The sequence below is a fragment of the Anarhichas minor genome, unplaced genomic scaffold (genome assembly GCF_050575085.1).
Source record: "Anarhichas minor isolate MPS153535 unplaced genomic scaffold, ASM5057508v1 ptg000073l, whole genome shotgun sequence".
In the NCBI taxonomy this organism is placed as follows: domain Eukaryota; kingdom Metazoa; phylum Chordata; class Actinopteri; order Perciformes; family Anarhichadidae; genus Anarhichas; species Anarhichas minor.
The window spans coordinates 10412501-10427969 of record NW_027466519.1 but is presented as its reverse complement, the minus strand read 5'-3'; the positions used below and the strand labels follow the sequence as shown (position 1 = coordinate 10427969).

The 15469-nt window shown below is 41.3% G+C and overlaps 1 protein-coding gene across 9 annotated transcripts in view; it reads right to left on the bottom strand.

The window, feature by feature from the left end:
- Positions 1 to 15469, bottom strand: part of pam (peptidylglycine alpha-amidating monooxygenase) — an 88590-nt gene that overhangs the window by 57808 nt on the left and 15313 nt on the right. For 8 of the 9 annotated variants that reach the window (XR_012947819.1, XR_012947821.1, XR_012947820.1 and 5 more), the window contains 6 exons: positions 13980 to 14037; positions 13254 to 13341; positions 3364 to 3455; positions 2659 to 2742; positions 2298 to 2346; positions 2043 to 2110 (listed from right to left, as the gene is read on the bottom strand). Coding sequence is in view for 6 of the 9 variants with exons in the window: in XM_076079506.1 (XP_075935621.1) it covers positions 2043 to 2110; positions 2298 to 2346; positions 2659 to 2742; positions 3364 to 3455; positions 13254 to 13341; positions 13980 to 14037 (439 nt within the window). In the remaining 3 variants the exon portion in view is untranslated. Of the gene's footprint in view, positions 1 to 2042; positions 2111 to 2297; positions 2347 to 2658; positions 2743 to 3363; positions 3456 to 5962; positions 6112 to 13253; positions 13342 to 13979; positions 14038 to 15469 lie in introns of those variants that run through there. The other variant, XM_076079512.1, reaches the window with a different exon arrangement.

Below are 15469 nucleotides of genomic sequence, written 5' to 3'. Positions count from 1 at the left end.
TAGGGATGATGGTGGGGGATTTAAAGCAAGTGAGGACAGTCCAGAGGGAGAGGGACTGGTTGTATATTTCTGCGAAGACCCCAGCTAGTTGGCGGCCGCAGACATTCCGGCTAGGTATGCCGTCTGGGCCAATGACCAACTCAGATTATCAGTGGAGGAGGGGCAGTGCTGGAAGGCGGTGGTGGTAGAGGGGGACAGCATAGGGGTCAAAGCTGACGTAAAAGTTTATCTGGAAGGGTGAGTGTTGTGTTTTTATTTTTTCACTTGAAGTATTTAATAGTTTAGAGTCCTTGCCATATGTGCCTCGGGCTGTTGAAGGCAAGCTTGGACTCCATCTGTTGCCTGTTTGATTGCTGTTGTTAGTGTGTAGTGTGTGCGCTTGTATTCCTCCACTGAGCCTGAGATGAAGGCTGAGGTCTGTGCGTGGAAAGCAGCATGGACATCTCTGTTAATTCAGGGCCTCTAGTTAGGCATGATTTATATTTTCATTTCCTCAGCTTTCTTAATTAAGCTGGTGACTGTGTCTGCGTAGTTGTTGATATTGTCATTTGTGCTCTTTAATGTCTCCCAGACCATGTGATCAAAACAGACCTGTTGAATGGTGTCTGATTGGTCTGACCAGTGGTGTCCTCTAGGCTGGGGCTTCCCATTTTAGCCTCTGCCTACAGGCGGGGAGGAGGAAGATGGAGGAGTGGTTTGATTTACCAAATGGTAAGCAAGGTAACATTTTTAGCCATGTTGGGACAGTGTAGCAGTGATCCATCGATCTCAAGTGTCTTTGGGCAAGACACACTGAACTCCAAATCCCGAAGGCTGTGCCATCGTGAATGTGAATGTACTGTATGTGAATTAGTTTAGGTCCTGATGGGCAGGTGGCACCTTGCATGGTAGCCTCTGCCATCGGTGTATGAGTGTGTGTAAGTGGTTGAATGATGGCATGTAGTGTGCAGCGCTTTGAGTGGTCGGACGACTAGAAATGCGCTATACAAATCTAAGTCCATTTACCATTTGACGTGCTGGTGCAGTTTTGGCAGTACCTTTCTGAGATTGGCCCCAGCGACAATATGTGTGGTCTCTGGATTTGGGTCTCCTGCAAGTTAATCGCTCTGTGTAGTTATCCAAACGCTGTGTCCGTGTCAGCCTGGGGGGTAATTTAAACACTAACGATAGAGACCAATGTGAACTCCCAAAAGAGTTGAAAACTGTAGCATGAGTTACTCTCGGTCAGAGGAGCAGAAAGTTCCGTCTATCCCAATGTTCCTCTGGTCACATGAGGCCCGGTCAACCATAAGACATACCCCTCTGCCCCTCTTTTTCCCAGAAAACCCCTTGTCTCTATTTGAGCAATGAGCGAAGAGATCCGGGGACTCGATGGCTTGGTCCAGTACGTCAGCCAACAGCCAGGTCTCTGTAAGCTTGCAGGGCTTATTGTCGAGAGACTGCACATTGGCCAGTAACATGCTGGGCAGTGGGGGTTGGTGAGCATGCCACCTCATTCGGACCAGGACCCCAGCTTGCCTGCCTCTCTTCCTCTGCTGTGTCTTCCTCAGTTCAGGAAAGTGTGAGAGGAGATACGGAATGAGAAAGTCTTGACAGTGGTCAGTCCTGCCTTTTAAATGTTAAGTAGTGTTTCTCTGTTGTAGGTGATCATGTTTTTGCTGCCGTCTATTGTTGCTTGTTTATGTCATTAACGCAGGCGAGGGTTGAGAACCCGAACAACGAAATGTGAAACTACAAAACTACTGAACTTAAACAAAAACTACATAACCTACACAGAATTACTTAATATATAAATAACCAAAGACAAACCCTGATACATAGCCTAAAACCTTCAAATAAATAACTTAAAACTTAACACTAGTATGAAGCTCCTGGCAGGTTGCCCTCCTCACACACTGTAAGTTATTGTAGTATCATTTGTCCTCATTTGTCCTCATTTGTCCTCATGCCCTAACAGAAGTGTTTCCTAAAACCTCAATAAGCCTGAATTCATGCTTAGGGTAATGCATATTTAAATCTAGGACAAAATACACCAAACATACCTCTTTTTCCTGGAAGGATAACTGTGTCCACAGACATGAGCAGGTATATGCCAGCAATGAATGGCTGCCTTTGAGGAGGGCACAAAGAGTCACAGTCAGAGCATAGGAGGCTGTCAAATGTTGCTCACATTTCTTTTCATAAATCATGTTTCCCTTGACATTTCTATATGTACATTTCATTCATACAGGCACTACATTTCACTCTCCTTTTTATATCAGCATCACATGAATGTTTGTTTTGAAGTAAATACTTACAGTTTGGATGTCATTCTTAAGGTAACTCCTGAGCAATCTCTATGATGGTCTGCAGAACAAAAACATTGAAGTCAAACTTTTTTCATCATGAATTTCTATTTCAAAGCAAACATTTTTTTCATCTGAATGAGCACAATAGCAAGTTTAGCGTGATATCAGACTAACATTTGCTATTACAGCTGAGGCTAAAGGGAATGTCATTAGTTTTGGAGGAATCTGGTCATAAACCAAAGCATTGGACATATAGAATATGTGGACTGATGATGGCGCTGGATGAAAAGATTAGATTTAGCATCAACACTGATTAGACATCCATATAACAAGGTGTCGCATTGTCCCTTCAACTTCCATTAGGACTAACCTTTGAAAGCACTGACGTCTCCATAATGGATCTGCAGCACAAGGTGGGACATTCCAGAACTTCTTCCAACTTTAAAACCAACATCTAATAAGAGAACAGAGAGAAGAATGGAAACCAGGAGATGACAACAACTGAGGGGAAAAGATAGAAAGATGTACATAAAACCAATACTTGACCATTCAGGATCTTTCTTCACCTCAAGTATTTTCATATACTATACTCTACTAAAGAAATAGTCTCGATGAAAACCGTAAGCAGTGAGGTCTGTGGATTATGAAGGGTAAAAGGCACACTTTTTCTGGAAAGACATGCTGCTTACCAATAATGTAAACACCACAAAATACATTTCAATTACATACTACTAATGGGGGGGGGGGGGGGGGGGAAATCGCAGAGACATATATAGAAAATCAGCTGATTGCCAGTGTATCAGTATAAGTTTGAGTTGAGTTCATTTAGAAACAGTGTCCTGCTTAGTATGTATATTCTGCTATCTGTAGACACACACACACAGCAGGTCCAGTCTGGCTGTGGACTATTTCAGACAAATGACAGTGAAAGTCTACACATGGCTAGATACAGCTTGAGGTCAGGTAATACATAGAACTTTCAGTAATTGTGAACCAACCCTTTGAGTTTGGGCTGACACCTTCTAGTCGGTTGGTTGGATAACAGCTGGTGTTACAGTAAAAAGAAGAGTCATACCTTTGGGTAATCTCGTGGGTGGTGCATTCCGAGCCCAGGCATACATAATGGATGCTTCATCCTCACACGTGCCTTGTACACCACCACAGTCCCTTGAGAGAAAAACAACCAATCAATACAACTTTCAATGACCAGATGGGAAAACACGGTAAATCACAGAGGTAGTGTAATGGAACATTTCTACTTAGTAAGATACATTTGAGCACGTATGTTAACACAAAGAATGAAGATCTACTGAGTTCAGAGCTAAAGTATAAGTACTTAAGCATTTACACAATATACTAAGTAGAAATATATACTAAGTAGAAATATATACTGTTTGTGTAATAGAAACTTGATATTCTTATGAGTATTTTATATTCTTATAAAATACAACTGTTTTATAACTTGTGTAACAGACTATCATAAGCTTGCATCATGTAACTTGTGATCCATGCAGCTGACTCCCTGCACACATGTCCTCTTCTTCTTCGTGTTGGATAACAAGTCCCTATTCTATGTTCACATGTTCTGTGCCTTAAGGATAAAACGTATGCATCTGTGTGTCTGTTGTAACACAGATAAAGCATTTCTTATACCTCTTTAACAGCACGGCCTGCACGATTACTCTCTTTAGAACTCTGTACGAATGTTGATCTGTAGTGCACACTCCTGCAGACTCCGAGTGACTCTGTATAACTGAGCCTCTTCTCTGGCCAGAGAATAAATACTTTTGAAAGACAAGTTCTGTTTGACAATATTCTTCATTTCAGCTTAAAAAGACTCAACAGCAGGTAAATTCATTACAGCAGTGGTGGGCCGTCAGGGCCTGCAAGGCCTTCTCTGCTGGCCTAAACAGAATCACAAAGCTATATCTATTTTATAATTTTATAATTTTTCTTAAATACAGTACATGTATTATAATTTATAAAAATATTTTCCCCATTATCTTATTTTCTCATTGCACAGCTCCTGTCTTCCTCAGTTGCTCTGCTTCCAGTGCAGCTTGTTTTAAGTAGAGCTTTTATCCAATCACATCTCACCTCTGTGTCTCTAGGTAAGAAGAGAGGCCCGAGGCCTGCAGACTCACAGGTGCATCCATGTGCAGTTTAAGTGAATGGGGACGATATTGTTGATTGTCATATTCTTCAACCAATCACATCTTTAGTTTGACATGTTGGGGCGTATTCTTTGACGTATCAGAGCCTGCTCGCCGGCCTATAATGACGTCAGCATTAGTGCAGCTCAGTGTCTGCCGCAAGGTGCAGTGTGCTGTGACTGGTCAGTGGGCGAGCACGTGACTATCGTGAAACGAAGCTTAACAGCAGAGGCATGTCGGGTAGTGAATCACATCACATGATGCAGCTCAGCCAATCAAATATGGGCATTCTGACTCAGTGATATGTACCACACACCATGACACAGGAGACTGAGACGAGGAAAGACACTGCAGAGCAGTACGTACAATGCTCAAGTTGTGAAAGTAAAATCATAAGACGATCTCTTTGGGCCACGACTTGTCATTAAGGAGTGATGGTGGGTCCCACAGCCAGACCAGCTGAGACCCACTGTCCTCCATGAGTGCAGAAAACATTATATTTTCCTGAATATAAGCTTCTGCATTTTCCAGATGCTCTAGTACTATTCAAACGTATTGTAAGTCTCGTACCGAACGTTACGTACATTTAATACGTACATAGTTACAGCCTTAGAAACTGATAACTGTGGCGCCATCATGTGGTTATAAGGTGGTATTTCAGCTGCAGGACAACAGTGAAGGCCCAGGTATAAAATGCACGGCCCGCCACTGCATTACGCAGTAGTGAGTAGTGAGAAAGCAACACAAATACCTGTCCAGGCAAAGAAGACCTGCAGGCATTTCCATAACAAAAAGACTAGCTCACAGACAATCATGGTAGAAGTATTCACTTTCTGTGAAGATTCGGGGCGACCGTAGCTCACTGGGTTAAGAGGGTTGTCTGGTTTCAAGGTCAACGGTTCGATCCAACACACTGGGATGTGTCACAAGTGTACCTGAGCAAGACACTGAACCCCTAACAGCTCCCCGGGCGCCTGTCATTGGCAGCCCACTGCTCCCTATATACAGGGATGGGTCAAATGCAGAGACAAATTTCCCCCTTAAAGGGATCAATATAGTATAATAAATAAATTAAAATAAATTAATTCAGGAACATGGTTTTTCCAGAAGGGTAAAGGGCAACTTGACTGATTTATGATTAATGTGATTGTGCCAAACTGAGGGGCCTGATACAATATAAATCATTATTATATAAATAATACAATTTGTATCAAAATAGTTTTGGCCTCTTGGGAGAACCACATCAAGTTGTAACCATTAACACATTATCACCTTATATAGTTGATATTGTGAACATGTCAGCGAGAGTTGCCAATTTTCCCATTCAGCATACGCAAGTGCTGTCGAGTCATGAAAGTCCAGCATTCGCTCTCCTTTTAGCTCTGTTTTGGTCTCCAACTCCTAAAAAAATGACCAAGCTGCAACCGTGATATAGTGGGAACCTTATAGAGTCTTTCAGCCACAATGATTCAGATTGGGAAACAGCTCAACCTTGTTTTCACACATCTGCCCCTTTCATACCCGGGAGTCCAGCTGTTTTCGCATCTCCTCCAGTCTTGCAAGCTCCCCTGCCCAGAGAGCCTCACGCCCCAGCGCCAGGGCGCTACACTGGAGACCTGGGGACATGCAGGTTCTCTTTCATCCAGTGTTCACCTCTGTTTGAGCAACAACCACCAACCTATGCTACAGATACTTGTAAAATAACTTACATGATAAGGTTACTTTAGAGCAGGGGTCTCAAACTCATTTTCACTCTGGGCCACATCAGCATCACGGTTTCCCTCAAAGGGCCGGTTGTAAATGTAAGACTGTATAAATGTAACTTCTCCTAACATATTGGTAAATAACTGTCTCTGCATTTGATTATTGTTTATTCAAGTGTAAAAATATTGTACATGCAGTTATATAAATGTAAAAATATATTTAAGCATATTTCTGTTATTATAACTTAAATCCTTTTAATGTAGGGTTAAGAAACCCACATTACTCTATCAAAGATCAAACTATTAAAGAAAATAGCAAAGACAAATATCATCAAACACAAGTTATTACAATAACTTTGTTCAAAGCTTAAAATCCTTTCAAGGGTGCGTTTGCACAATCCCACGTGAAGTATTTCATGTGTTTTAAAGCCACGTTTAAAGTAGTCTTCAATGTACTCACAATACATTTCCATGTCACATGTAGGGTAACCAGCCAAAGAGCTGCTTCTATGACTGTGTGTTTAAGTATCTCATCATTTTGACTTTCTATCTCAGAATTATGACTTTCTATCATAGTTATGACTTTCTATCTCATAACTTCGACATACTATCTCATCATTTCGACTATGGGGATATTTTTATTATGAAGTCTAACTTTAAAAAAAATATATATATATATTAAATTTTTTTTTTTTTTTGCTGGCGGATTCGCGGGCCACATAAAATGACGTGGCGGGCCGGATTTGGCCCGTGGGCCGGGAGTTTGAGACCCCTGCTTTAGAGGTATGTGCTAACTTGGGCATCAGCAGTGTGTGATAGCCACTCACCTTTTAGCTCATCCTTTGTTAGCTTTTTGACCATCAAGTAAAAAGATGGCTCTGAACGTCACCTATCACTCAATCAGGGTCCCAGAGTTTAGGATTATTTCAGAGGATTCTGGGTGGAACAAGTCGCTCTGGAAGAACTTTCTGAACGCACTCAGGGATTACGTTAAGGATAACTCAGCCAGCCTAAACGACCTAATCTCTCTATCCATAAGATTGGACAACCACCTTTGTGACCATAGTGGTTCTCCATCTGTGTTCTCCTCTGGCTCTTCCCCTGCACACACCCAGAGAGCGAGCCTCAAACCTGCCCCAGTCCTTCATGCAACTTCCAGCTCACCTTCTCATGTGGAGAGGAACCCATGCAACTTGGTTGGGTCCGCCTCTCTCCAGCTGAATGTCTCCAGAGGCTGAATGCTGGAGTACGTGTCTACTGCAGCTACGCTGGCCATTGGCCCTCTAACAGTGGGGGTTCTGGTGAGCCTCAACTGTTGCTGTACTCTACTGATGCGTGAGGATTTTCCTTGTTTGAATGCCTTCTTTTTCTTCTTTCCTTTCTTTTAAACTAACCCACACACTGTTACGCTTGTTTCATAAACACGCGGTGTGTAAGCGCAGCCTCCATCGTGTGTCTTATTGCACCGCTAAATAACCACAAAACCACAACCTCGCCATTATGTAGTATTGCAATCTTTCTCCTATTTTCTCTCTTGTCCCTTTTACACACACACACGCACACGCACACACACACACACACACACACACACACACACACACACACTATATTAAAGAGTAGTTTGTGTGATTATTTTGTGCTGATGTGTTGTAATGCCAGCTGGTTGTTATAGTTTGCGCTTGAATTCAAACCTTCGCTGTTCACTCTGAATGTGAAATATTACTTTGTCTGTTGATATTGTGAGTGAACAACCATTTTGAGACTTACTCAATAGTTTGGTTATTGGTCCCTGATCCCAGGGTGATGTACCGTTATTGTTAATATATGTAATAAATCCTATTTAGTTTTCATACCAAACACGCTCCTGGCAGATTCCAACACAAAATTGGGTTCTCCTAATATTAAAATCAATCACTTTGAATCCTTGAACATTATCCAGCCTGGGAGCAAAAACTACATCAACAATAACTTTGAAAGGAGTTGGATCCAAAAATGAAATATAGGGTTGTAAAGATTGCAAGATTCAGTAGTATCAGCAAAACAGACACACAAAACACATTACCACATGCAAAAGAACCACAAAAGAACCACACTCTTTGAGTACACCAGAGTAAACTTTAACACCATATCACAGAGCATTTCCGTGAGTAAACCGAATTGTGCAGATAAAGACCTTCTATTCAACTCAAGGCTCAATCTGCCTTAATAAGAAGGAGAAAAAGAAAGTGTTGCTTAAAAAAAGAAAAGAAAAAGATACTTCACGAGCAGTATTTAAAGGTCCTGTGTGTAGGGTTCAGTGGCATCTAGTGGTGCGGTTGCAGACTGAGCCCACTGATTACCTACCTCTGCTCGACGCTCCCTTTCCAAGCATGTCGGAGAACCCGCTCTGTATGTAGATATGAAGGGCTCATTCTAGGCTACGAAAAACAAATAGATTCTTAGTTTGAGTCGGTTATAAACTAATGCAAACAAAGTTATCAATACTAGATTACATTTCTGCCAATAGATCCTCCTAAATCCTACACACTGGACCTTTACCATCAGCAGCTAAGGGCAGTAGTAATACGCTAGTAGGCTCTAACATGCCAAAGAATTAGAAGAAGTCAGCTCTGCGACAGCAAGATGTAAGATCAATGTTGCATCCAGCAACTAAAAGAGTATTAACAAGGTCTCAAGTAATAACATAACCAAAAAAGAAGAAGGAAGAGCCAGTTTGTTGGTCTGTCATACTGAAGGCTAGTGTGCAACAATTAGCTGCTGCCTAAGTCATCAACCTCACCTCAGTAAGCTAATCAATATCCTAGAGACGTTGAAGACATGAAGGCAGCTGAAACACTGCTGTTTGACATCAACAATAACTGTACAAGGATAATGGAGAAATAATACTTCACATTGAGTGTGTTTGACAGGATCAAAGCTATGGTGCCGCCTCTTCAGGTTGATACTGAATAGTATAGATGTGCATGTGAGTCCTGGTATATTCTAGCTTCTTTTACTCCCTGGCAAGGCGAAGGATTTCCACCTTATCATGATAGCCGGGGACTGGCTCTGTCGCGCAATCTGAGAGCGGTGGGCTCGCTCAATTATTAGCGGAGTCCCAGAAGCTGGGGGATCAGCAGGGACATGAAACCGATGACATCATTGCCTTCAACAGATTCTTAAATTCCAAGGAAACGGCGATTAGAGTGTCGGCTTCAGTTTTACAAGTCATCAACTCTGTCCATCAGGTAGGAGTTGTCTTTCTCTAGTTCAGTATTTCTCAAACTGTGCGCCGCGCCCCTCTAGTGGAGCGCAGTGGTATAACAGGTGGGGCGCAGGGGGAAATGCAGAATCCTTTTATTTCAAGAACTTTATTGAGAACTTCACATATAACAAAAGAACAAAGTACACGGACATAAAACTAAGTCATTAATAAATACATGGCAAAATGCCTGTACTTTCGTGTAACTGTTTACGTTACGCCGTTAACAGGTTACGCTTGCGCATGCGTGACGGCCAAGATCCTTGGCGACTCACATTTCTACCTTAGTGTGCAAAATGAAGAGACATTTGCCAGGCGGGAAAAGAAAAGCAACCGCAGGCGATGCATCCGAGACAAACAGCAAGACGCCAAGAAGAACATATGATCTCTCTTGCTCTGGGTTTCACAGTGAACTCGGCAGGAGATGAGGAGAGAGCAGTCTGTGTTTTATGTCTGAAAACTGGCAGCAGACAGTATGAAACCCAACAAATTAAAAAGACACTTGGAGACATTACACCACACTCACGTCGATAAGCCACTGGAGTTCTTTCAGAGGAAACTTGGTGAATACCGCAAGCAGGCAAATCACTTTGTAGAAGTGGCATCAGTAACCAACAAAGCACAACTGGCGTCAAACAAGGTTGCATACAAAATTGCGCAGTGCAAGAAACCACACACCATCGCCGAGGAGCTCATAATACTGGTTTCAACGATGCTTGATGAGACAAGCGCCGCAAAATTGAAGACTATCCCTCTGTCCAATGACACAGTTGCAAGACGGATAAGTGACATTTCAAATGATCTCGAGGAACAACTCACTGAACAACTGACACACACGTTTTGCCTTACAGGACGAGGCTACTGACAGCAATAAAGACTGCTTGCTTATTGCTTATGTTCGCTTTGTCACATCGGAGTCACTGAGTGAGGATTTGTGGTTTTGCAAGTGCGTTGCAAGCAGAGCAACAGCTGATGAGCTCTTTAGGCTTCTGGACAGTTACCTGACAGAACACGGGCTGAAATGGGAGAATTGTGTGTGTTTCTGCACAGATGGTGCGCAGACCATGACAGGGAAAAAGAAGGGCTTGCAGGTGCTGATAAAGAGTGTCTCTCCAAATGTGCAATGGACACACTGTGTCATACACAGAGAAGCGCTTTTCTGCTGTTGCCTCTCTCAAAACAAAATACAGATCTCAGCTCAACATTAGCATGAGGCGAGAGTGGCCGTATCAAGTCTGCAACCCCGTTTTAAAAAGATCTGTAGTGGAAAGCAGCTCATTGCAGCCACTAATACTGATAACACTCGATGGCTCACACATATCTGCACTCATTTTGTTTTGCACAGGTTGCACGTTATTGTTGTTTTGAAAAGATATGCAGTGTAAAACTCAGTGAAACTCTTTATTGCCAAATATTTTAAGTGTTTTTGTTTTGTTTTTTCACAGGTTGCACTTTATTGTTATTATCTTGAAAAGATATTCAGTGCAAAACAGGTGAATTGCAGCCACAATAAGCTATTTTTTGGCAAATACGAGTTCTTTTTTGCACAGATAGAACTTTATTTGCATTGTTCTAACAAAGTGATTGCACATTGTGTTTGTTTTTGTCTGATGGAGCAATCTGGTTTACCTTAAAGTGATTGCAATTTTCTTTATTCTATTATTTGAAAAAGCACAGATGGAGGAGTCACAAAATGTTGTTATTTCAATAAAAGTTCAACATGAACCATTTTGTTACAATTGGGGCGGTGGGTTATGAACATTTTTCTTCCTCCAAAGTGGGCGTGACAGAAAAAGTTTGAGAACCACTGCTCTAGTTGAACCCAAGCAACAATCTCCTGCACATCATCCTCATTAGCCAACTTGTTCTACCAATGTAGCTAAGGAATTCTGAATGCTGCTCAGATCACTTTGAATGGGATCCACTACATGTCTTCTGTTGAATGGTGTCCCACAAAGTTTGGAGTGAGATGTGCCGCTCATCACTTGTGGCGTCTATCAAGCTTGGAAAGCTTTCCATCAGAACCTGTTCGACCAAGCAATTAGCTTATCACCCCTCCAGAATATGAACCCCTGCTCCCACTTTTCCATTCATCTGCATGCACCACCCACACTGCAGTGACACAGAGCCAACCAAATAATGTCATAGCCTCACCCCCAGCGAGCCCTTGGTGAGGGAAAGTGCAGAAGAATTGGCAGCAAGCCAGTGACTGGCAAAACTGACCATTTCATTACTTTGTATTCATGTCTTCAAATATTATAATAATCATCCCCTTATAGCACACGTGTCAAACTCAAGGCCCGCGGCCCGAATCCGGCCCGCCACATCATTTTATATGGCCCGCGAATCCACCAGCAAAAAAACCCCAAAAAATTATTTTTTTAATTTTGGAAAAAAAATTAAAAGTTATGAGATAGCATGTTGTGAAGTATTATCACCGTGGCTGGACATTGATTACTTGTCCTCCCAACAGTCACTTGGTAACAATATGCTTAATTAGTTATTACCTATTTTTTAAAAACAGGTGGACAGGAGAGGCAACAGCCCGTTAAGCGGTTTTCCAACAAGTGATTGAGTTGAAAAAGATCGACAAATAATCCCAAAATGTCCACGAAGAGAAAAATTGATGCAGAGGGAAGAAGATGTAATTTAAGATGGGAAAGCGAATACATGTTTGTGCTTCAGGGAGAAAAACGGGTCTGTCTTCTGTGTTATGATGCGTGTCGGTGATGAAGGATACAATTCACGTTGGCATTTTGACACCAAACACGGAGCTAAATTTAGCCTCCAAGAAAAACATCAAATTGTCCAAGAATTAAAAGGCAGACTGCAATCACAGCAGAATATATTTACAAAAGCTACAGCCCAGTGCATGCTTAAAGGTATGTGAGCAGGTGAGCTCCGACCAGATACAGACTTTTACAAATGTCAGTTTGTGAAGAAACACCATCGCAGACCGAGTTCAGGAACTAGCAGCAATCTAACAACACAGCTAGCTAAGAGACGAGATACATCATCTATCAATGTTCATAAGAGGCTCAAGGCAGACCTGGCTGTCAGTGAGGAGCTCTTGGATGTAGCTGCCATGCACGGGACGACGGCAGGGACATTAGTGATGCAGAGAGGTGACAAAAATAGCTTTGAACAAAGTTAAGTTAACTTGTGTTTGATGATATTTGTCTTTGTTATTTTCTTTAATAGTTTGATCTTTGATAGAGTAATGTGGGTTTCTTAACCCTAAATTAAAATAATTTATGTTATAAGAACAGAAATGTGCTTAAATATCATTTTACATTTATATAACTGCATGTACAATATCTTTACACTTGAATAAACAATAATCAAAAGCAGAGACAGTTATTTAACAATATGTTAAGAGTAGTTACAGTTATACAGTCTTACAGTTACAACCGGCCCTTTGAGGGAAACATGATGCTGATGTGGCCCAGAGTGAAAATGAGTTTGACACCCCTGTCTTATAGTGATCAACTTGACCCCAACAGACGTCGTCTCTTTAAGTGGTTTCTACTGCCCTGACAAAAAGAGGAACTGGCACCTTTTCACAAAGTTACACAATTTTTAGTTTTAAGAGAAAATTACATAGCAGTGGATTGATTGTGAAAACCCCAGTGAGTTTTGACTTGCACTCGACTTTCACTACATGTCATCCTGGAAGTTATTTTAACCAGCTTTGAAATTTGATGTAATACTTACTGCTGGTGTTTGGCACACCACTCATAAAATAAAGAACACTGCTGTACAACCCTGCCAGTAGCTGCGACAGGATGTGCTGGGGATACTGCTATGATTATTAATGATGATGGAACAGTCTCTGTAACACTGCCCCGGTGCTGAAATTGGAAATTACCAGTAGCTGCTGGAGGACACCGGAGTCTGGCAGCCAAACAGAAGCATGTGATGAACTGTGTCCATATTGGCATGAGGCATGAAGTCCACTGAGGAAGAAAAGCAGTGTGGTTAAAATAGTTTAAGAGGTACTGCACACTTACACATGTTTTTTGAGTTGTAAACTAAATGATATGACTGTTCTGTAATGAAAAACATTCATGTTCGTGTTATTGTTCCCCTCGGATCAAGGACAACAAAGTTCACACTGGACTAAACACATATTGAAGGCCTTCCTTGTGCAAACAGACTGACCACAGTGTCATCAACAGTCAGGCTGGAGAAAGGGAAAAAGAAAATCAACTACATCCCTAAAACATGCCATATTGTGATTTTACATCACACAGATTTTGTAAATGTGTGTCCTGCCCAAACTCATCATGTACAAATGACTTTGAACATTTTCATTAGAAAAACAGCTAATACTGCTGCTATGACTTATGTTATTACTTATACCACTATTCTACTTCTACTACCATGACAATGTCTGCTACAACTGTTGGTGCTACTTCTACAACAACTATTACTTTTACTGCTGCTCTTACTCTGGCATCTTATACTGCAGTGTACATCTCCCAAAAAAGTACCATCTAGTCCATGAATTTACCAATGATTTTTACTTTAGGAGTAGGCCTAAATACTTTACGTCATATGTCAACTCAAAATATTTGAAAGAAGATATACTCACCAATATATGCATCTCGACTAGTTGGCAGAGAAAATGCTGTGCACAGGTAAGTGTCCGACTGAAACATTTAAGAAACAAGTCATCAATTGCTGAAATGTTCAGCAGCAAACTTTATGATATAAAGATAAATATTTTACACTATGGCTATTCCCTATTATATAGGTAAGGTGATTGATTGAAAATTCCTTCGCCACATTAAAAGTTCCTGAAGTAGAAATTGTCTACAAGCTAACAAGAACCCACCTGATGAGTTTGGTCTTGCTCTGGTAATGGACGTATTCTTTCACATTGTTGTATGTAGTTTATATTATTATACTGTTAAATAGACAGCGTGTATGTCTATGGAGCTTGAAAAAGGGTCAGCGAGGACCCTATTGAAACTAAAGATGATTAAGGCTGAATCCAGGACCTATTGAAATTTGAATGTTTATTAGTATTATCATATTAATGTGGAGACGTTCAAAAAAGCCTCTTAGAGGTATAAGTTAAACCCAACAGGAAGTCAGCCATTTTCAATTGAATTAGCTTTCTCCCCATTTCCAGGCACTGTACATGAACCAACTCCATCTAGACATTTCACCAAATCAACTTAAACTTTGGTCAGTTGCGTCTTAAGACCGTTGCGATAATAAACTGCAATGCTTTTCAGTTTTGGTGCAACTATGTTGCTGTGGCGGCGAAATAGCATCTTTGAAATATGAAATATATAAATAAATTAAAATTGCAAGCAGCAGGACTCTGGGTGACGCGGCCATGCATTTCTGTGACCATCATACACTGTGTGCACGAGTTAAACGGTATTTCCTGTGTCGACCAATGGCGTAGCCAGGTCTTAAGCCTCGAATGTTTTGAGTGTACCTCCGAATACAATCATAACTGTCACCCTGTAAAAATCGACAAAAACCTGAATGTGTCTGAATGCGCTTCAGGGTTTGTAACATAACAGACTTTCAAAGTAAATGCAGGTCTCAAAACCGACTGTTTGTGCAGGTAGCTCTGACAATCACTGCTGAGTGACTCAAAGCTGGAAGAGTCGAGGAGAAATAGGAGAATGTATAGTTCCATGTGGAAAAAAAAATATCATCAGAATAATCTATCATAAATTAGGCTAGGTGCCGTTTGATTTTATTAAACAAACTTCACGTTGTATGAAATTACTTTACATTATCGCCTGGCTCCAAAACAAAAACAATTAAATTTACTATTAATGAAAACTCCATGTACAAGCGCGATTTGGAAACCTCTTATCCAATTTCTGCTCTCTAAATATCTTAGTTTGCACATATTTAGATCAGAGAAGTCTTTTTCTGGGGTTGTGCCCACGAACCCTTTTAATAAGTTCAGTGTTTGGGCCGCTGTAATTATAGAATCCTGCTTACGTCCCTGCTTATCAGTAGGTGGAGCTATGACTATGAGTTAATATTGGCATGCAGAAGTCCGAAAGTCATGACAGTCATCAAGCATGTCAAGTTTGGGACAGTTTTGACAAA